The sequence below is a fragment of the Mobula hypostoma genome, chromosome 9 (genome assembly GCF_963921235.1).
Source record: "Mobula hypostoma chromosome 9, sMobHyp1.1, whole genome shotgun sequence".
NCBI lineage: Eukaryota > Metazoa > Chordata > Chondrichthyes > Myliobatiformes > Myliobatidae > Mobula > Mobula hypostoma.
Window position 1 is genome coordinate 145,448,410 of NC_086105.1, and position 21,630 is coordinate 145,470,039.

The 21,630-nt window shown below is 45.9% G+C and overlaps 1 protein-coding gene across 2 annotated transcripts in view; it reads right to left on the reverse strand.

Moving 5' to 3' along the window:
• Positions 1–2,128: 2,128 nt before the first annotated feature.
• Positions 2,129–21,630, reverse strand: part of trrap (transformation/transcription domain-associated protein) — a 317,959-nt gene continuing 298,457 nt past the window's right edge. For both annotated transcript variants that reach the window (XM_063059362.1, XM_063059361.1), the window contains 6 exons: positions 18,021–18,246; positions 15,812–16,029; positions 12,920–13,104; positions 7,055–7,258; positions 6,043–6,237; positions 2,129–3,532 (listed from right to left, as the gene is read on the reverse strand). In XM_063059362.1, the coding sequence (XP_062915432.1) occupies positions 3,248–3,532; positions 6,043–6,237; positions 7,055–7,258; positions 12,920–13,104; positions 15,812–16,029; positions 18,021–18,246 (1,313 nt within the window). In that variant the 3' untranslated portion in view covers positions 2,129–3,247. The remainder of the gene's footprint in view (positions 3,533–6,042; positions 6,238–7,054; positions 7,259–12,919; positions 13,105–15,811; positions 16,030–18,020; positions 18,247–21,630) is intronic.

Sequence of the window (21,630 nt, forward strand, 5' to 3'; positions counted from 1 at the left end):
GAAGCCTTTTGCAAGGAAGAATGGGTGAAAATCCCCCAAACAAGAATTGAAAGACTCTTAGCTGGCTACAAAAAGCGTTTACAAGCTGTGATACTTGCCAAAGGGGGTGTTACTAAGTACTACCATGCAGGGTGGCCAAACTTTTGCTTGGGGCCCTTTTCCTTTTTTGTTATTTTGAGACTGTAAAAGATGGAAATAAAAAAGTTTTCTTGCTTAACATATGAAAGAAATGTGTCATCTTTAACTTCATGCCTTTTGGAAATCAGTTCATCTTTTACTCGCTCAGCTATTCACAGTAACAGAAATTTTGACCAGGGGTGCCCAAACTTTTGCATGCCACTGTATATTTACTGTAATTCAGTTCTTTTCTTTGTATTTATTTATCATGTATTTCATTGTACTGCTGTGTAAAGTTAACAAATTTCATAACATATAAATATGATATTAAATCTGATTCTGATAAAGGTGGGCGGAGGGGAAGGAGTACAAGCTAGAAGGTGATAGGTGAAGCCACCTGGACTGGGGGAGGGAGGTGAAGTAAGAAGCTGGGACATGATAGGTGGAAAAGGTAAAGGGCTGAAGAAGGAGGAATCTGACAGGAGGGGAGAGTGGACCACAGAAGAAAAGGAAGGAGGTGGGGCACCGGGGGAGGTGATTGGCACATGAGGGAGTCAGAGTGGGGAATTGAAGATAAAAGTGTGTGTGTGGGGGCATTACCAGAACATAGAGAAATCAATGTTTATGGCATCTGTTTGGAATATGAGGTGTTGCACTTTCAACCTTTGTGCTTGTTGCTCTGGATTTCCAGCATTTTGCAGAATCTCCTTTGTCACAGCTAGACTTATGGCTTTAGACAAGAATTATTGGATTAAAGATGAAACCAGTGACGTATAGGATACGAGGAAGAAAATAAAGCCCCACTGTGATCGCTAGATAAGATCAGCCAATGACTTTTGTTTGGGGAGATGGGTAAAATGGTAAAGATACACCCAGTGGCCACTACATTAGATACCTCCTGTACCTAATAAAAGTCATCACTGTGTGCACGTTCGCGATCTTTTTCTGCTGTAGCCCATCCACTTCAGGGTTCAATGTGTTGTGTGTTCGGAGATGCTCTTCTGCACACCACTGTTGTAACGTGTGGTTAGTTGAGTTACTGTCGACTTCCTGTCAGCTTGAACCAGTCAGCAGAAGACCACGAACACACTCAGTGGCCACTGAGTACGTGTACTTTGATAATAAATTTACTTTGAACTTTGAAAGGTCTATGCCTTTATTCATTCTATCAAAGTGCATGACCATGCACCTCCCTACACTGTATTCCATCTGCCACTTCTTTGCCCATTCTCCTAATCTTTCCAATTTCTTCTGCAGACTCCCTGCTTCCTTGACACTGCTTGCCCTTCCACCCATCTTGGTATCGCCTACAAATTAGCCACAGGAATCCGTCTATCCAAGATGGACTCTGCTCACTGCTCAAGCAAGGACGTCCTACTTGGGTATGGAGTCCAGAATTACATCCAGAACTTCGGGGATGAAGCTGGACAACTTGTTCACCTGTGCTCTAAACTCCTCGCAGTTAGAGCAAGGGATCCCATCTGCCTCCCTAACTGCTAGCTTCAATGGATAGGTTTGGAACAACATAACCAATAGTAATTATGTTATTAGCTGCCTAAATTGTTATTTTTCTTGTTTAAGCTTACATTACAGTTGTCATTATTTCTTTGTTGTTGTTATTGTGGTGTTCTGTTGAGCACTGCAGATACTTTAGTATTGATAGTGTTCTAATTTATTCTGTACTTCAGTTAAATATGTAATTGTTCCTCAGTTACACAGAAGTTTGTCTTTTTAATACCATCTTCAATATTTCTGTGAAACTTCAGCTAATTGGGGAAGCCGCATAATTGAGCCAAAATATCCTGGTTCTGTTATGTCTCAACTGACTGGTATCCACAGTATATGTAAATAATTGAGCCAAAATGTACTGACCCTGTCATGTCCCAACTGACTGGTAACCACAGTATATGTAAATACACGTATAAATAAGCAAAAATCACACGTTGTGGCATGTTTGCAAATTGAACTACGAACATGAAATACAAGTATCTTTCATTACAAAAGGGTTTATTTTATCCAAAAGATTCTGTACAGAAATGCACTTCCCTTTCACATTGTGGAAGAATTTCAAAACACTGGTTCTAACATTTAAAAAGAAGTGAAAATAAAAATGTCATAAATTACAAAAGAATGGTTGGACTGAGCTACAGACAGTACACAAGATGTACAGAGCCAAAAACTGACTTGTATCAGTAAAAGCACATTCCTTATGAAAAGATCTCCGATACCCCACAAACTCTTTGCTGGGGGCATCTCCAACAGTGCAAAAGAGAGCCTTGTAAATCTTCTGGCATCCATGCCAAGAATCCCATCAGCTCTCCTGCACAGGACCCAGAAGGAATAACATGTCCAATTCCAGTGGCAGCTCCCCTTTGTGAGTGGTGCACAGAGAAAATTAAAATTAAAGCAGCTATCTCATACATTCAGCCAATTTGTCTTGTCTTCAAGTAGATGAGTGGCTGGCATTTAATCAGTGGATGAATGGATTTCAACTGATTTGAACCAATTCCTCTCTGGTCCTGTCCGGAACCCCAGAAGTAACTTGTGCCTTGAACCATGATGTGTCCTGAATTTTTACAAAGTGCAGTATTTGTTCAACTCCCAGCCCCATCTTCACTTGTCTGTGCAAATACACTGTGGCAAGTGGAACTTGAAAATGATGTAAAAATCCTGTGGGTACTTGGCGGCCGGGGTGGGGTGGGGGGGGGGGAATGAGTTTAACTCGAAAGACTTGCTTTTCTTGTGATATACACCGCACCTTCCCTCTCTCTCAGAAATTCGACTCTAAGGCTTGAACACAAAGAGTTACTATTAAGTTGACCTCACTACTGCAGCTTTTATGGTACCACTCAGCCCTCCCAGTTTTCTGTCCTTTCCGAGACGTAGTTGACTGAACTCTCCTCTCTCTCCCACGAGAGAATGCTCTGCTCTCTGATGCAGTGACAGACTAAGGGAGCTGCTGTTTTGGGCACCCCTCTCTCCACCTGTTTTAATGTCCCGTTTAAAAAGCAATCGCCATGCAGCGATTAGACGGTGAGGGGTGGGGGGTGCTCAGAGGGATAACAGTAATTCCCAGTGTCCATAACCAAGTAATAATGAAATATCCTCCCGGGGCAAATGGACGAGGATATCAGAGCCAGGGGTGCCAGGCAGGGTCCATGCGGCAGAGGTTGTCCAGGGTGTTGGCGGCCGCCACGAGCGTGTTGACCTTGCTCTCACCGCCCTCGAACTGAGCCAGGCTGTGCAGTCGGGTCATGATGGCCGTCACCGCCTTCTGAACCAGAGAGACCAGCTGTTGGCTGTCCATGTTCTCCGGCTGGCCGGCGGCCGACAGGGGCGAGGACGTGTCTTCCTGCGTCTTCTTGTGCCAGGCGATGATTTCGTCCCGCAGCACTGCCTTCAGGACGCCGTCCACCTACGGAGGAGGGAGAAGGGTCAGAAGAGGTCATCGCCAGAGCAGCTCCCCAGCAATGGAGAGGTTACGGCAACCAGAGAGAACACACAGCAAGCAGTGACAGCTCCAAGCGGTCCGGGACAGTTCGGATCTGGGACACAGGGTGTCCGTCAGGTGGTGCAGGAAGTTGTGGACGCAGCCTTCACTGCAGGGGAATGGAGGGGGAAGGCAGGGGAGGAGAGGGTGGCAGGTTGTGGGGATACAAAGGAGGGCACTGTGGGCGGAGTGTGTGGGGCAAGGTGCTTGATGTGGGGGCGGATGGGTCCCAAGGGGGGGGCATGGAGGATAAAATGGTGATAAGGGAGGGGCATGAGGGATTGTGAAGGACAGGGAGAGGGCGGGATGGCGGGCAGTTCAGGGAAGGGAACCAGGTGGGGGAGGTAGATGACGCGAAGGACAGGGGGAATGGGGCGAACAGGTGGGGATGATAATGGAGTAATGGAGGGGTCACAGGGTGGGGGAGTGGTAATTGGGCGAGGGAGGGGTGGCAGGGAAGTGGAGAGAGATGGGTGCAAGAGCTGGGGATGGGGTGGGGAGCCCAGCAGGGGAGAGGGAATGGAGAGAGATGGAAAGGGCAGGGATCAGGGAGGGAGAATGATGGAAGGGGATGAGATGGGGCAAGAGGAGGGGACAGGCTGGAGGTGAGGGGGGAGGGCATGAGTGAAATAGGAGATGGGGAATAAAAGGAGAGTCAGTGTGGCTGAGCGAAGGAGAGTTAGAAGCTGCTCGTGACCCATTGCAGGAACATCACACACTGCAGCGGCTGTGGGAAGAATCACGTTTGAATTGTTTATGACAGTCTGTTAACCCAACCATCAAAGCAGAATTTTTCAGTGCGGAGAAAATTAAATGTGATAGGTTGCTAATCAGAAATGTTAGGCATCTGACAGTCCTGGAAATCTTACAGTCTCCTCTCATTCTGATCAAAACTGGATAAAGCTCATCACCTTTCTGTGAAAGACTGAACAAGGATTGTTAAGTCATGGAGCCCAGGATAACGAGACCCCGAGTGGTTAAACACCAAGGCCACTTAGTCCAGAGAGACAGCAAACGGATGTTCTCTGCAGGGCTTGTGTGAACCGTGCCTAGGTGCCTGCTGCCTAGTCTCAAATGGTGGCCACATCCAGGCTGTGAGATAGAGATAGAGATAGAGATAGAGATAGAGAGATAGATAGAGATAGAGATAGAGATAGAGAGAGAGATAGAGAGAGAGAGAGAGAGAGAGAAATGGGTAGTGTGAGAGAGAGAGGAGGGTAGAGAGAGAGAGGGGGTAGAGCGAGAGACAGAGAAATGGGTAGAGTGCGAGAGAGAGAGAGGGAGGGTAGAGTGAGAGAGAGAGAGGGGGTAGAGCGAGAGAGAGGGGGTAGAGAGAGAGAGAGGGGGGGTAGAGAGAGGAGAGAGGGTAGAGAGAGAGAGGGGAGGGTAGAGAGAGAGGGGGAGGGTAGAGAGAGAGAAGGAGGGTAGAGAGGGGGATAGAGAGAGAGAGAGGGTAGAGAGAGAGGGTAGAGAGAGAGGGGGTAGAGAGAGAGGGGTAGAGAGAGAGAGGGGGGTAGAGAGAGAGAGAGAGGGAGGAGAGAGAGAGAGAGGGAGAGTAGAGAGAGGGGGGTAGAGAGAGAGAGAAATGGGTAGAGTGCGACAGAGAGAGGGAGGGTAGAGAGAGAGAGAAATGGGTAGAGTGCGACAGAGAGAGGGAGGGTAGAGAGAGAGAGAGAGAAATGGGTAGTGCGAGAGAGAGAGGGAGGGTAGAGTGAGAGGGAGGGTAGAGTGAGGGGGGTAGAGCGAGAGAGAGAGAGAAATGGGTAGAGTGCGAGAGAGAGGGAGGGTAGAGTGAGAGTGAGAGAGAGAAATGGGTAGTGTGAGAGAGAGAGGGAGGGTAGAGTGAGAGGGGGGTAGAGCGAGAGAGAGAGAGAGAGAAGTGGGTAGAGTGAGAGGGGGATAGAGAGAGAGAGAGAAATGGGTAGAGTGTGAGAGAGGGGGAGGGTAGAGTGAGAGAGAGAGAGGGGGTAGAGCGAGAGGGGGGTAGAGTGAGAGAGAGAGAGGGGTAGAGCGAGAGAGAGAGGTAGAGGACAAGAGGTAGGGAGAGAGAGAGGTAGGAGGCGAGCGATAGATAAAGAGAGTGAGAGAAAGAACTAGACACTGAGATAAAGAGATATAGAGACAGAGAGAAAGAGTGAGTGTATGTAAAGAGAAGGGGAAAGGGAGGGTGTTGATTGGAAAGGAGTGAATGGTGGGCGGAAAGGGCTAGAAGGGACTGCTCTATCTGTTCCCACCTACAACATTAGCTGTGGTTAACTCTTATTAACTAACAGTGAGTGTCCTCCAGTTTTTCACCTCACACAACACCCTTCCTACCAATGGAATGGTAGTACAGGGAGTAGAGTACTCAGCTCAGCCTGTGAACCTCACTGACAGATTTCCCCACTGATTGACTGGTAGAACAGGGAGTCCAGTACTCCTCCTGTGAGCCTTACTTTGAAGTTTGGCTGTGCGAAGCACCTGGCCACAGCTATCATGGAGGCTGTGAGTGGCCCAGACACGCCAATGGTGGTGAGGAACTCGGAGATGTTGGGAGTGAGTCGGAATGGCACGGGGCGGTTGGCATCCAGATCGCCGGTGGAGTCATTGATGTCGAACCTGAAATAGGCAACGTTGAGCTTCCCGGTGTCCTGGAACACAAGGTCAAACAGTGACTCACACAGTGAAAACACACCAACCACCCTGGACATTTTCTCTTTACCTCCTCCCATCAGACAGAAGCCTGATAAAAGACTACTGAATGGTTCCCCAATATGATAAGAATGGACTCTTGACCTCATAGTCTACTTTGTTATGGCCTTGCACCTTATTGTTTGGTTGCACTGCACTCTCTCTGTAACTGTACACTTTATTCTGCACTGCAATAAGATCTCCCCTCATTCTCCCACACTCCAGTGAATAAAGTCCTAACTTATAGGGAACGGTTGAATAACTCGGGTCCTCAAGTCCTGGAAACAGAGAACAATACAGCACAGTACAGGCCCCTTGACCCACAATGTTGTGCTGACCTTTTAACCTCCACCAAGATCAATCTGACCCTTGCCTCCCACAGTCCTCCATTTTTCCATCATCCATGTGCCTACCTAGAAGTCTCTTAAATGATCGCAGTGTATTTGTCTGTACCACCATCCCTGACGGTGTGTCCCATGCACCCACCACTCTGTAAAACAAAGTGATCTCTGATATCCCACCCCATACTTCCCTATCACCGTAAAATTATACCCTCTTGTATTAGCCATTTCCAGCCTGAGAAAAGGTCTCTGGGGGTCCACTCGATCTGTGCTTTTTATCATCTTTACACCTCTATCAAGACACCTCTCATCCTCCTTGTAAATTCTCTCCCCACTCGCTCAAGCTTATTGATAACTTTTCTGTCGGAGAATGCTTGTGCGTCATCTCAACCCCGGACCCAGACTTCAGTAACCAAGCGCTGGAGATGACAAGTACCTGTGCGATCTGCAGCATCTCTGGGTTCAGGCGATTCAAGTGGAGAACAAACTCAGCAAAGCCAATCAGCGCCAGCTGAATGGTGAACATTTTGCGGAAGGTCCAGTAGTCGGTGGCGTTGGGGAAGGTGTGCAGAGCCCATTCCTTCAGCATGCTGCGTGGAACCATGTTACCCTGGACCTCCTTCAGAATATCGCGCAGGACCTAGAGACCGAGCACAGAAACATCACCGAGTGCCTAGGAGTCGCAGATCAACATCGCACGGATACAGGCCCTTCGGACTGACCAGCCCGTGCTGATGACGTACCTCTTCTCAAAGAGAAGAACTGCTATACCTATTTTAGGGACGTTTTGTCCAGGAAAGAACATCTCCTACCAGTTCTGTGATTGAAAGCACGTACATTTTGCAAATTCAGATTTTTTTGACTGCTAATCCTTTCAATACACTACCTCATTTGGTCCGTATGAAGTCTCTACAGGCAGACATGCAATTTAACCTTTCAAGTGATCTGTTCATTTTAACACGGATAGTACGTTGCATTTCCCTGAGTATAAACTGTGACTTGCTCTTTGGAGATCTGATTATTTTTCTCTCCTCGCCGCTCCTGCCACCTCCCCACGAATGAAACGCAAACTTCTCCCAAAAGCACACACTGGAAACACCTCAATGCAGCTCAGATTTAAAGACTGCATCAGACGCCAAAGATCACACCGTAAGGCAGATGAGCAAGTGGATGAAGGGCTACACATAAGTACTGAATTTAAATATAGAAAAACATTCCAGTGTCTGCTAAGGAAGACAAAATGTACTAAAACTTTATTTTTAAAACGGTATTGAACGAAGTACTACTCTAAAACAAGAAATTGCCCCTACATAATGGACATGGCCCAATGTATCAAGTGTACAACACAGAGGTATGCCACTAGGCCAAAGTGCTCCACAATGGCCGTCTCCCAACGCCCTCCATCTCATCATTAGACATTGGAGCAGAATTAGGCCAATCGACCCTTTGACTCTGTTCCACCATTCCATTATGGCTGAAACGTTTTCCCCCTCAATCTCATTCTCCTGCCTTCTTCATGCAACTTTTAACACCCTTATTAATCAAGAACCTGTCAAGCTGCCCATTAAATACATGCAACGACGGAGCTGACTTGATCAGGTATAGAAACAACACGTACACTGGGTAGTTACTTGGAAGGGAGAAACTTGAAGAGACCTTAAGTCATAGGAGAAGAATTAGGCCATTTGGCCCATTAAGTTTGCTCTGTCATTCCGTCATGGCTGATTTATTATCCCTCTCAACCCCATTCTCCTGCTTTCTCCCCGTAACCTTTGATGCCCTGGCTAATCAAGAACCTATCAAGCTCTGCTTTAAATATACCCAATGACTTGGGCTCCACAGCTGTCTGTGGCAACTAATTCCACAGATTCACCACCCTCTGACTAAAGAAATTCCTCCTCATCTTGTCATGAGCTATGGGCATGCTATGTTGGCGCTGGAAACATGGCGATACTTGTGGGCTGCCTAGCACAATCCTCACTGATTTGATTTGATTGTGCTAACCACCACACTAGCGTGCTGTCCCTGTTGCCATCTATTATATCTCTGCCTCACATGATTTTAAACATTTCTATAAGGCCACCTTTCATTCCACGGAATTAAGACCCTGCTGCTCTTTATAAACCGGGACAATACGTTAGCGTAGTGGTTAGCACAATGTTAGTACAGCTTGAGGTGTCTGAATTTGGAGTTCAATTCTAGATTATATGTTCTTCCCTGTGCGTGGATGGGTTTTCTCCGGGTATTCTGGTTTCCTCCCACAGACCAAAGATGTACCAATTAGTAGGTTAATTAGTCATTGTAAATAGCCCTGTGATTATGCTCGGGATTAAACTGTGGGATGCTGGGCAGCATGGCTCGGTGGCCTGGCAGGGCCTGTTCCATGCTGTAGCTCTAAATAAGTAAAAACTCAGGCTCTTGATTCCTGTCAGCATCCTCACTGACCTGTTACAAAGTATGTAAAAGCGTTTGCTAAGCAACTGAACATGAAGGCAGAATGGACCTTGAATATGGAAATGAAGAATAATGGATGGTTCTGAGATACGTCGTCACACATCACGTTGAAAAACGATGATTCAAACAGAATGATTAGCGAGTGAGACCTTGGAGTGTCGATGGGAAAGAGAGCAGCATCAAAGATGGCTACAACGAGAAATATAGTAAACCTGGCATTGTAAGTTGTTAGGCATGGTAAGAACACAAGAGATTCTGCAGATGCTAGAAATCTGGGGCGAAATACAAGAAGAACTCAGCAGGTCAGGCCACCATTTTAATTCCTATCCCTATTCCCGTTCCGACGTGTCAGTCCGCGGCCTTCTCTTTAGCCATGACGAGACCACTCTAGAATGAAGGAACATCACCTCATATTCCATCTAAGTAGCCTCCCACCTGATGGCATGAACATCGATTTCCCCTTCCAGTATTTTCCCCTCCCCCTTCCCTCTTCCTCAATTCCCCACTCTGGTCTCTTACCTCTTCTCCTCACCCGCCTATCATCTCCCCCTGGTGCCCCTCCTTCTTCCCTTTCTCCCATGTTCTACTCGCCTCTCCTATTAGATTACTTCTTTTCCAGCTCTTTCCCCTTCCTACCCACCTGGCTTCACCTTTTATCTATTCTCCTTCCCCTTGCTCCCACCTTACTCTGGCTTCTTCCCCCTTCCTTTCCAGTCCTGAAGAAGGGTCTCAGCCCAAAACATCGACGGTTTATTCATCTCCATAGGCGCTGCCTGACCTGATGAGATCTTCCAGCATTTTGTGTAGGCAAATTAAAACGCTGTTTGGTACTGGATTGGGAGGGTCGAGGACACTTGGGGAGGGGCTAGTATAATAGACAGGTGCTCTCTCAGATTCCAAAGGAATGCAAATGATTAAGGAGAGGCTGGTCTGTGACCTTCAGAGCGGAGTAAATGCAGAGTGAGAGTCTGGCAATTGTGATAAGATTATAGGTTGATTGAAATATTACACTCTACTCCTGGTAGACAGACACCGGAACCCGCTGCACATAAATTACACTGCTCTTGATGTTCTGCAATAAATCACTGTGTTCTGAAGTGACCCTGGTTTCAAAGTCGCGGGTCCTTCAGCAGTAAGCGGCAGATGATATTTTACAGCCTTCTCCTCATCACTTTGCTCTTTGCTGTCACTCAAACCTCCTTGCTCTGCTGCCCTGAAGATCTCCTCCCTCCCCATGTTCTCCATCTAAAACCATCTCTGAGCCAAACTAATTTCAGTACACAGAATTATGAGGGGCAGATAAAGGTTAATGCAAGCAGGTTGGGTGAGACTAGAATTAGAGGTCATAGGTTAAGGGTGAAAGGTGAAGTATTTAAGGGGAACCTGAGGGTGAATTTCTTCACTCAGAGGATGGTGAGCGTGTAAAACGAGCTGCCAGTAGAAGTGGTAGATGTGGACTTGATTGCAACACTTAAGAGAAGTTTGGATAAGTACATGGATGGGAGGGGCAAGGATGGCTATGGTCCAGGTATGGGTCAATGGGACTAAGCAGAATAACAGTTCAGCACAGACTAGATGGGCCAAAGGGCCCATTTCTGTGCTGTCATACTCTATGACTCTTTAACAGCTTTTCCCCTGTCATCAGATTTCTGAATGAACCATGAACCCTACCTCATTAGTCAGCTTTTGCACTATTTATTTTGCAACTTATAGTAATGTTTATGCCTTGAACTGTTCCACTGCCACAAAGCAATGAATTTTATGACATATGTCAGTGATAATAAAACCAATTATAATTCACTACCTCCCATGGCAGCCCGTTCCAAGCACCTCTCTGTATAAAAGCTTGCTCTGTATATGTTCCTTTAAACCTTCCCCTACTCCCTTCTCAAAGTTATGCCCACTAATACTTGATTTCTACCCTGGCAAGGAGACTCTGACTATCTACCCTATCTTTGCTGCTTATATTTTTTCCAAGACCAAAAGCAGAATTAGGCCATTCAGCCCTTCGAGTTTGCTCCACCATTCCATCATGGCTGATTTAACATCCGTCAACCCCATTTTCCTGCCTTCTCCCCGTAACCCTTGATACCCGTACTGACCAACCTATCAACCTCCACTTTAAATATACCCAATGACTTGGCCTCTACAGTTGTCCATGGCAATGAATTCAGCACCATCTCTCTAAAAAGATTCCTCCTCATCTCTGTTCCAAAGGGGTATCCTTCTATTCTGAGGCAGTGCCCTCTGGTCCTAGACTTCCCTACTATAGAAAACATCCTAAGTCTTTCAACATTCAATAGGTTTCAATGGGACCACCTACCCCCACCCTTATTCTTCTAAAGCCCAGTGAGTACAGGCCCAGAGCCAACAAACACTCCTCATATATTAACCCTTTCATTCACAAGGTCATTCTCATGAACCTCCTGTGGGTCCAGCACATCCATTCATAGATAAGGGTCATAAAACTGCTTACAATATTCTTTGCGAGTATAAATGTCTATTAGGTCGCCTTTTCGGGCTTTGATGCTGCAGAGGAAAAGAAAGTTTGTCCAACCACCACTTGTAGTTAACATTCTCTACTCCTGGTGAACCTCTTCTGTACCCTCTCCAAAGCCTCCACATCCTTCCTGTAATGGGATGGATAACTGAGCACAATACTCCAAATGCAGCCTAAACCAAAGTTTTATACAGCCACAACATGACTTCCTGTCTCACAGAACAGCACAGGAACAGGCGGAATGGAAGGAAATGGTTAAGAAGCGGTTAAGTGCTTCCTTCTCCTACGAAGCCAGCACACCTATGCACTACAGAAAATGGTGAATCAGCCCATCCATCACATGCAAAGCTCTCCCTTCCCACCACGGAGCACATTTGCAAAGAGCGCTGCCACAAGAAAGCAGCATTCAAGGACCCCATCTTCCAGGACATGCTCTCTTCTTGCTAATACCACTGAGCAGGAGGTACAGGAGTATTAGGTCACACAGGACTAAGAGTAAAGGCGTTCGTTAGTCTTACGAGACCATGGATCTGCGCCTGGAAAGTCTTCACTCTCCAGGGCGCAGGCCTGGGCAAGGTTGTATGGAAGACCAGCAGTTGCCCATGCTGCAAGTCTCCCCTCTCCACGACACCAGTGTTGTCCAAGGGAAGGGCATTAGGACCCATACAGCTTGGCACCGGTGTCGTCGCAGAGCAATGTGTGATTAAGTGCCTTGCTCAAGGACACAACACGACTAAGAACAGGAACAGTTATTACCCTTCAACCATCAGGCTCCTGAACCAATGTGGATAACTTCTCACCATTATGCTGAACTAACTCCACAACCTGCAAACTCATTTTCAAGGACTCTATAGCTCATGTTCTCAGTATTATTTCTGCACACAGTTAGTCGGTCTTTCTGTCTGTATAGATGTTATTTATTTATTGAAATAGAGTGCGGAATAGGCCCCTTCAGCCCTTTGAGCTGGGCCGTCCAACAATCACCCAGCTTAACCCTAGCCTAATCATGGGACAACTTACAATGACCAATTAACCTACCAAGCAGTATATCCTTGGACTGTGGGAGGAAACCGGAGCACCCGGGGGAAACCCATGCAGTCACAGGGAGAATGTACAAACTCCTTACGGGCAGTGGTGAGAGTTGAACCCAGATCACTTGTACTGTAAAGCACTGTGCTAACCACTAGGCTACCATGCCGCCCATAAGTTCTACTGTATTTCTTATTTTTCCTGTAATTGTCTGCAAGAAAACGAATTTCAGGGTAGTCTATAGTGACATAAAGTATACATACTTCGACAATAGTTACTTTGACTTTGAGAAAACAGTCTCTTCAATGAATGTCATACCTGATGACTGGCTTGTGTTCCTCTGGCCTGTACGGTGGCCAGCCTGTCATAGTAACGGGATATCGGGTTGTCATGCTCAATACCCTTCTTCGCGCAGCGCTGCTTATAGATCTCCACGAGGGAGAGCGAAGAAGGGTTGTCTTCAACCAGCCGCATTTGAGGGGAGACCGCGACCACACGTGGCACTGTGGGAGAAAATCAAAAATCGGATATCAGGCAAGGCAACTATGAACAGTGCTGGCCACAAAACACACACTAAGAAAGAATCTCACTTAATGAGATAATAGCAGCCAGCACCATTAAAATATTATCTCATTGCTTGCAGCGAATTGCTGAACGAAGTCAGCAAGTCCAGAGGTAGTGGCTTGAAGGTCAAGTCCACAAGTCTGGGCTGGGGACTGGAGATGAGAGGACTGATGTCTGCAAGTCTAAGGGTTGAGGCCAATAACTGGAGGACCAGAGGCAGCTTATCCTGGGACTGGAGGCTTGTCTACGTGTATGAGGGGGTCAGTAAGTGTAAGTGTTGGAAAGGGGCTTGTTTAGCTGTTATTGTCTTATTTTGTTCTGCTGTAGTTGCTGTTGCTATTCTGTTGAACATTGTGAGTAACACACACAAGATGCTGGAGGAACTCAGCAGGTCAGGCAGCATCTACGGAAATGAATAAACAGGTCCTGATGAAAGGTCTCGGCCTGAAACTTCAACTGTTTATCCCTCCCCATGGATGCCGTTCGACCTGCTGGTTTCATCCAGTATGTTGTATGTGTTACTCTGGATTTTCAGCACCTGCAGAGTCTCATGCTATGCTGGTACCGGAAAGAGTGGCAATACTTGCGAGTTGTGTTGGTTGTTAATGCAAGCAACACATTTCACTGTACGTTTTTATGTACATTGGATATACAAATGTGAATTTGAATCTGCTGTTCTTCGTGACACAGAGAGACGACATTTCACTGACTAAGAAGAAAGCCACTAGTTTGTGAACATGTAAAGCTTTCTTAAGTATTTGCTCTACTCTAAATGTTAATTGGAATTGGAAATGGAATTGGTTTATTACTGTTACATGAACTATCACAAGATACAGTAAAAAAACTTGTATCTGTTCATGCAGCTCAGATCATAATACAGGCTGTGCATGGGAGAAGCAGTAACATAACGCAGAATAAAGTGTCACAGTTAGAGGATGTGCAGTGCAGACAGACAATAAGATGTAAGGTCATAGTGATGCACGGCAGATTATGAGGTCAAGAATTTATCTTATTTTATAAGGGAACTGCTTTTGAGCCTGAAGGTATGTGCTTTCAGGCTTTTGGGAGAGGGGAGAGGTGAGAATGTTTGGAGTGGGTTGGGTCTTTGATTATTCTGGCTGCTTTGATAAGCCTAGACTCTGGTTTCCGTGATGCACTGAGTTGTGAACTCTCTGGATTTCTTGCAGTCACAGACAGAGCAGTTGCCGTGTCAAGCAGTTATACATTCTGTGGAACACTGATTAAAAATTAAGTTTGATGGATGGATGTTGATTGTAATAAATCAAACCTGCACCTACTACCTTCTGGAAGGACAGAGGGAGTAAATGAATGGGAACATCACCGATATCTAACGTCAGGAAAATCAGAATCAGGTTTAATATCACTGGCATACGTTATGAAATTTGCTGTTTTACAGCAGCAGTACATTCCAATACATAGTAATAAAAACTATAAATTACAATGTACATCTATAAAAATAAATTAAATAGGTAATGCAAAAATAGAGGGGAAAGAATAGTGAGGTAGTATGTATAGGTTTATTGTCTATTAAGAAATTTGATGGCAGAAGAGAAGAAGTTGTTCCTGAAACATTGAGTGTGTGTCTTCAGGCTTCTGTACCTCCTCCCCGATAGTAGCGATGAAAGGAGGTCATGACCTAGGTGATGGGGGTCCTTAATGATGGAAGCCGCCTTTTTGAAGCAATCATCTGAGGAGGGTAGTGCCCGTGATGGAGCTGACTTACATGACAGAGTGGTACCAGAGAGCGATTAATCCACGTGGTTTCATTGAAACACAGCTATCAGATTTACATTGTGTGTTAAATGAGAAGTGTGGAGTGGGACGAGGCAGAGGGAAGGGGGAAAGTGCAGAAAGAGAGATGGAGGAATAAAGGACAGAAATATATACTTCATTTCATAAAGTCTTAAGTCACTCAATGATCCAATTAGTTTGTGGAGAGCAGCCAGTTTCCACACAGGAAGCTCTAACACAGACAGAGATGAGACTCTTGGTGATTTGACTACAGAAAGCATGCAGTGCATAATGTTATTACAACGCCAGCAGCCAGCTTCAATTCCTGCTGCTGTCCTTACGGAGTTTGTACGTTATTCCTGTAACTACATGAGTTTTCTCTGAGAGCTCCGGTTTCTATCCACAATTTAATGAGATATGGGTTATTGTTAATTATTTATTCAGGGATATAGCGTGGAACAGGCCCTTTCAGCCCAATGAGCTGCACCGCCCAGCAACCCACTCACTTAACCCCAGCGTAATCAGAGGACAATTGACAGTGACCAATTAACCCACTAACCGCTATGTCTCTGCAGGAGGAAACTGGAGCTCCTGGAGGAAACCCCCGAGCTCACTGGAAGAACATACAAACTTCTTCCTCCCACATTCCAAAGATGTACGGTTAGGGTGAGGGAGCCAAGGGCATTGGTACATTGGTGCCAGAACTATGACAACACTTGAAGATTACTCCAAGCACACCCTTGGACTGCGTTGGTCAACAACACATTTCACTGTACGTTTCGATGTACATGTGATAAATAAAACTCCTTGGCACAGGTTCCTTGGGCTGAATCTTTATATAAAATGAAATTAAATTGAAATTAAAAGAGACAGACACAGTTCCACACTCTGTACCTGTGAAAAAAAGGTGCCTCTTTGTGGTCTCCTTTCGCTTCTCCAGGCAGGGGTTCAGCAACCTCAGCAGCTGCAGAACGCGCTCCTCCCGCCGAGACTCTGTCAGACAGGCGTCATTCATCACCAGGTACGGGTAAATTTTGCCATTGTGACCCCGAATGTAGAGTCTACGAGCTGCAGTGTTGTGCTTCTGTACGATCTCCACTCTGGGCATGAACCTGGTGCACAAAGGATGTTATTCAGACCGACAAACAATATGCTGATGCACGAGGTGAGAATGTCATGGCATAGGCCATCTGGCTCATCATATCTGTGCCAGTTCTTTGAAAGTGCTCTCCCTCTACTCCCAGCTCCCCTGGCCACATAACCATGGATAGTTGCAACAAAAAGCACAATCCCCTGTGAAGAAATGAGACACAAGAGAGACTGTGAGTGCTCAAAGCTGCAGCAACAATCTGCTGGACTTCTTCCCTAGACCCACTTTCTTATTCTAGTTTCTAATCCCTTTCTTTCCAGTCCTGATGAAAGGTCTTGGCCCAAAATTTTAACTGTTTATCCCTCTCCAAAGATGCTACGTGAGTTTCTCCAGCATCATGTGTGTGTTGCTCAAAACTTCCAGTACTTGCGGAATCTCTTGTGTTTATGCAATGTAGCTACTGTTACTGTACCTACCTCAGCACTCTCTTCTAGCAGCTCATTCAATAACCCCACCAACTCATCTCACTGCTACCATCAAGTAGGATGGTACAGGAGCCTGAAGACACACACTCAACATTTCAGGAATAACTTCTTCATGACAAATGCCGGTGATATTAAACCTGGTACTGATTCTGACCTCTATCCGAAAGCTTGCCTGAAGTTTCCTGTATACCTCTTCCCTCTCACCTTAAATCTATGCTCTTTAGTTTTAGACTCACCTGGGGAAAAGACTATGACTGTATCATCTAACTATGCCCCCTCTTTGTGTAGAACATAGGAGCAGAATTAGGCCATTCAGCCCATCACATCAGCTCCACAATTCCATCATGGGCGATTTTCTACTATCCCTCTCAACCTCACTCTTGTCTTCTCCCTGTAACCTTTGGCACCCTTACTAATCAAGAACCAATGAATTTCCTCTTTAAAATATACCCAATAACTTGGCCCAATGGCCACATGTGGCAATAAATTCTACACACTCACTATCCTTTGGCTAAAGAATTTCCTCCTCATCTCTGTTCTAAAATGACATCATTGTGCCCTCTGGTCCTAGACCCTCCCACTGTCGGAAACATCCTCCCCACATCCACTCTATCCAGGCCTTTCAATATTCAATTCAGGCAAAACAGTCCCTGTCTACTCAATCACTCCTTAGAACTCCAGCCCGTCAGTCTTGGCGATACACCCGTTGATCATTTCTACACCGTTTCTAGCTTACTGACACCCTCCCTACAAAGTTAACAGCGAGGGCAGACTGGACCTCAAGATTAAAACCTCTGTCTGAAGATGTCACCTCTAACAGCGTGGCATTTCCTTGATGTACTGGAAGGCTCTGCTGAGATTTTTGGATTGGGGTGTCTGGAGTGGGATCTGAACTCAAAATCTTCTGAGCTCACTCGCCACTGTGCAGCACAAGAAAATACGCTCAGTGGCCACTTTATTAGGCAGACCTGTGCACCTGCTGGTTAATGCAGGTATTTAATCAATCACCTGGCAGCAACTCAATGCATAAAAGCATGCAAACATGGTCAAGAGGTCCAGTTGTTGTTCAGACTAAACATTAAAATGGGGAAGAAATGTGATCTGAGTGACTTTTGACTGTGGAATGATTGTTGGTGCCAGACGTGGTGGTTTGAGTATCTCAGAGACTGCTGAATTCCTGGAATTTTTATTCACAACAGTCTCTAGAGTTTACAGAAAATGATGCGAAAAACAAAAAAAAAATGCAGTTAGCGACAGCTCTATGGGCAAAAGCACCTTGTTAATGAGAGGTCAGAGGAGAACGGCCAGACTGCTTCAAGCTAAGAGGAAGGTGACAGCAAGCACCTCTGAATGCACAACCTGTTGAACTTTGAAGTGAATTTGCTGCAGCAGCAGAAGACCATGAACATACAGAAATATACTCAGTACTTCCTGTAACTAATAAAGTGGCCATTGGTCAGGGAATGTACAGAAAGGAAGCACCATCATGACACAATAGATGTTACAAACACACAGATGATCCACTAACCGTGCAATTTTAATGTAATAATGTGTTGGCTTGGGCATAAGGAACTCTCCCGGGATCTCCACATCTGCCGTCTGTGCAGAGAAGTTACTAAGAAACCGACACTTCTCCTCGATCAGAAAGAATTTAGGCAGCTGCTTGGTTTTCGCCTCGAGGATCTTTATCCATTTCTTTAGCTTGGAGATGAGATTATGAAGCTTCATTGATCCTGGCACACTGAAGTCAAAATCTGATACAATGAAAAGGACATTCATTAGCCAGCAGCAAGATTTAGCTTTTCTTTATAAAACATTGAGTTTCTCCCCATTATCAACTAACTTTATAGAAATTGGTAGTTCTACTTACAAATATGTGAAAATGTGTGGAAACAAATTTTGTTTCCATTACACATTTTCAATTGCTTTTTTGAAAGTGCTAAAGTAGTCTCATAGAGTAATTTTTCCCCTCCTCTCCTTTCATTCCCCACTGTCTCCCCTCTTACCTTTTCTCTTCTCCTCACCTGCCTATTGCCTCCCCCTGGTTCCCCTCCTCCTCCCCTTTCTTCAATGGCCTTCTCTCCCCTCCCATCAGATTCCTTCTTCTCCAGCCCTTTACCTTTTCCACCTATCACCTCCCAGCTTCTTACTTCATTCCCTCCTGCTACCTTCTTATTCTGGCTTCTGCCCACTTCCTTTCCAATCCTGATGAAGGGTCTCAGCCTGAAACATTGTCATTTATTCCCCTCCCCATACGATGCCTGGCTTGCTGAGTTCCTCCAGCATTTTGTATCTGTTACTCATAGAGCGATACAGCATGGGAGCAGGCCCCTCACCTCATTTCATTCATGTCAACCACAGTGCTAGTACCATCTCCCTGTGTTTCACCTATACACCTCTAAACCCCTTTTGTTCTTTACAGAACACCAGTAAACTAGGAAGGTCTTTACAACAATAGGCAAAGGTTTCCATGGTAACTATGAGATATTTTAATTCCAGGATTTGAATATGTCACTATCTGCTATGGTGGGATTTGAACCTCTACAACTTTGCCCTGAGTACCCAGATTAAACAGGAGATAATACCACTGTGCCACTGCCTGCGCCTGTGAAAAAGTCTTTGCGTATTGGTTAATTCCAGCATTTCAGGCAGCACTGAAGCAGACAGTGTCAGGATGTGTATGGTCATGTACAATGATAGAAGGAATAAAGGTGTATACTATTTTCTAAGCGGGAATTAATTCCCAAATTGGAGATACAAAGGGACTTGGGAGGCCTTGTGCAGGATTCTCTAAAGGTTAGCTTGCAGGTTCAATTGTTGGCAAGGATATAATGTGAGCTTTAAAAGGCATTGGTCAGACTGCAGTTGAAGTATTGCCAACAAGAGAAAATCTGCAGATGCTGGAAATCCGAGCAACACACACAAAATGCTGGAGGAACTCAGCAGGCCAGGCAGCATCTATGGAAAAAAGTACAGTTGACGTTTCGGGCCAAAACCCTTCGGCAGAAGTATTGCAAGAAGTTTTGGGCTGCTTATCTAAGATAGGTGGTAAGGTCCTGTTAAGAAATGGTGGAAATTGTGGAAAATGTATGGTGGTAGGGTTCCATTGAAGATGGCAGAACTTCCACCATCTTCAACAGGACCCCACCACCAAACACATCTTTACCTCCCCCCGCCCCCACTCTGGGCTTTCTTCAGGGATTGCTCCCTCTGTGATTCCTTTCCCGGCACTTACCCTTACAAGCAGCCTAGTGCTACATCTGCCCATTCACTTCCTTCCTCACCTCTATTCAGGAACACAACCAGTGAGGCAACACTTCACCTGCAAATCTGTTAGGGTCATCTACTGTATCCAGTACTCCCAATGTGACCTCCTCTACAATGGTGAGACCCAACGTAGATTGGGGGACCACTTTGTCGAGCACCTTCGCTCCATCTTCAAAAAGCTTGATTTCACAGTGGCCAATTATTAAAATTCTAATCTTCATTACTATTCCAACGGCCTCCTCTTTTGCCACAATAAGGCCACTCTCAGCTTGGAGGAGTAACACCTTATATTCCGAACAGGCAACCTCCAATCTGATGGCATATGAACATTGAATTCTCCAACTTCCAGTAATTCCACCCTTACTTCTTCAATTCCCCCTCTGGCCCTCCCCCCCCCCACTCACCTCTTCTCACCTGCCTATCACCTACCCTTGGTGCCCCTCCTCCTTCCCTTCCTCCCATGGTGCACTCTCCTCTTATCAGATGCCTTCTTCTTCAGAGCTCTACCTTTTCCACCTATCACTTCCCAGCTTCTCACTGCATCCCTCCTCCCCCACACATTTGGCTTCACCTACATCTCCCAACTTGCACTCCATCCCCTCCCCACCCTCTTTATTTTGCCATCTTCTCCCTTCCTTTCCAGTCCTGATGAAGGGTCTTGGCCCAAAGCTTTGACTGTTTTTCATTTCCATAGATACTACTTGACCTGCTGAGTTCTTCCAGCATTTTGTGTATGTTGTTCCAGTTAGAAGACATGGAGGGGATGTTGCCAATAGTGGTGGAGTTTAGGACTAGAGGGCACAACTTCAGACTAGAAGGTTATCCCTTTGGAAAAGAGGAAGAATTTCTTTATGAAGAGGGTGAGAAACTGTGGAATCCATTGCCACAGACGCTGTGGAGGCCTGCCAATGGGTGTATTTAAAGCAGTTCTAGAAGAGTAATGGTGTAAAAGGTTATGGGGAGAAGGCAGGAGACTAACAAATCAGTCATAATGAAATAGTGGAGCAGACTTGATGAGACCAATGACCTAGTTCTATTCGCATGTCTTATGGTTGTAGGGTACTAAACCCTATGGGCTACAAACAACGCGCAGGAGGAGCTCAACTGTAGAGAAAAAGGAATGATTGGCATTTCAGGTCAAGCAAGATAACTTGGAGACAGAGAGACAGAGAGAGAGAGAGACAGGGAGATGGAGACAGAGGGAAGGGAGGGGGGAGAGGGAAGGGAGGGGGGAGAGGGAAGGGAGAGGGGGAGAGGGAGAAAGAGATGATTTTTTGGCCTCAATGTATATACTGTACTGCTGCTGCAAAAAAGCTAATTTTAATGGTATTTATACTCTGAGCACGTTAACTATGACAATAATAGACTTAAGCCTTGAAAGAAGGAACTTTAATGGCAATGCAAGGGGCAGATTTATTTTTTGCAGAGACTGATAGCTGCCAGTAAAGATTCATGTTCATTCATTAAGTGCCGCATCGTATGACGTGGGCGATCATGGTCTTCACCATGATTGTTCTTGGCAAATTCTACACAAGTGGTTTACCATTCCCTCCTTCTGGGCAGTGTCTTTACAAGACAGGTGATCGCAGCCATTATCAATACTCTTCAGAGATTGTCTGCCTGGTGTCAGTGGTCGCATAACCGGGGGGGGGCGGGGGTTGCTAAGCAGCTACTACACCTTGGGTGAAGGGTGACCTGCAGGCTAGTGGAGGGAAGGAGCACCTTACACCTCCTTTGGCAGAGATGCATTTCCACCCCACCACCCTTGGAAAGGTTACCAGAGGTAATAGTGGAAGCAGGTGAGTTTAAGAAGTTTAAGACACACGAATATAAAGAGAATACAGAGATATGGACAATACACAGGGCGGCCC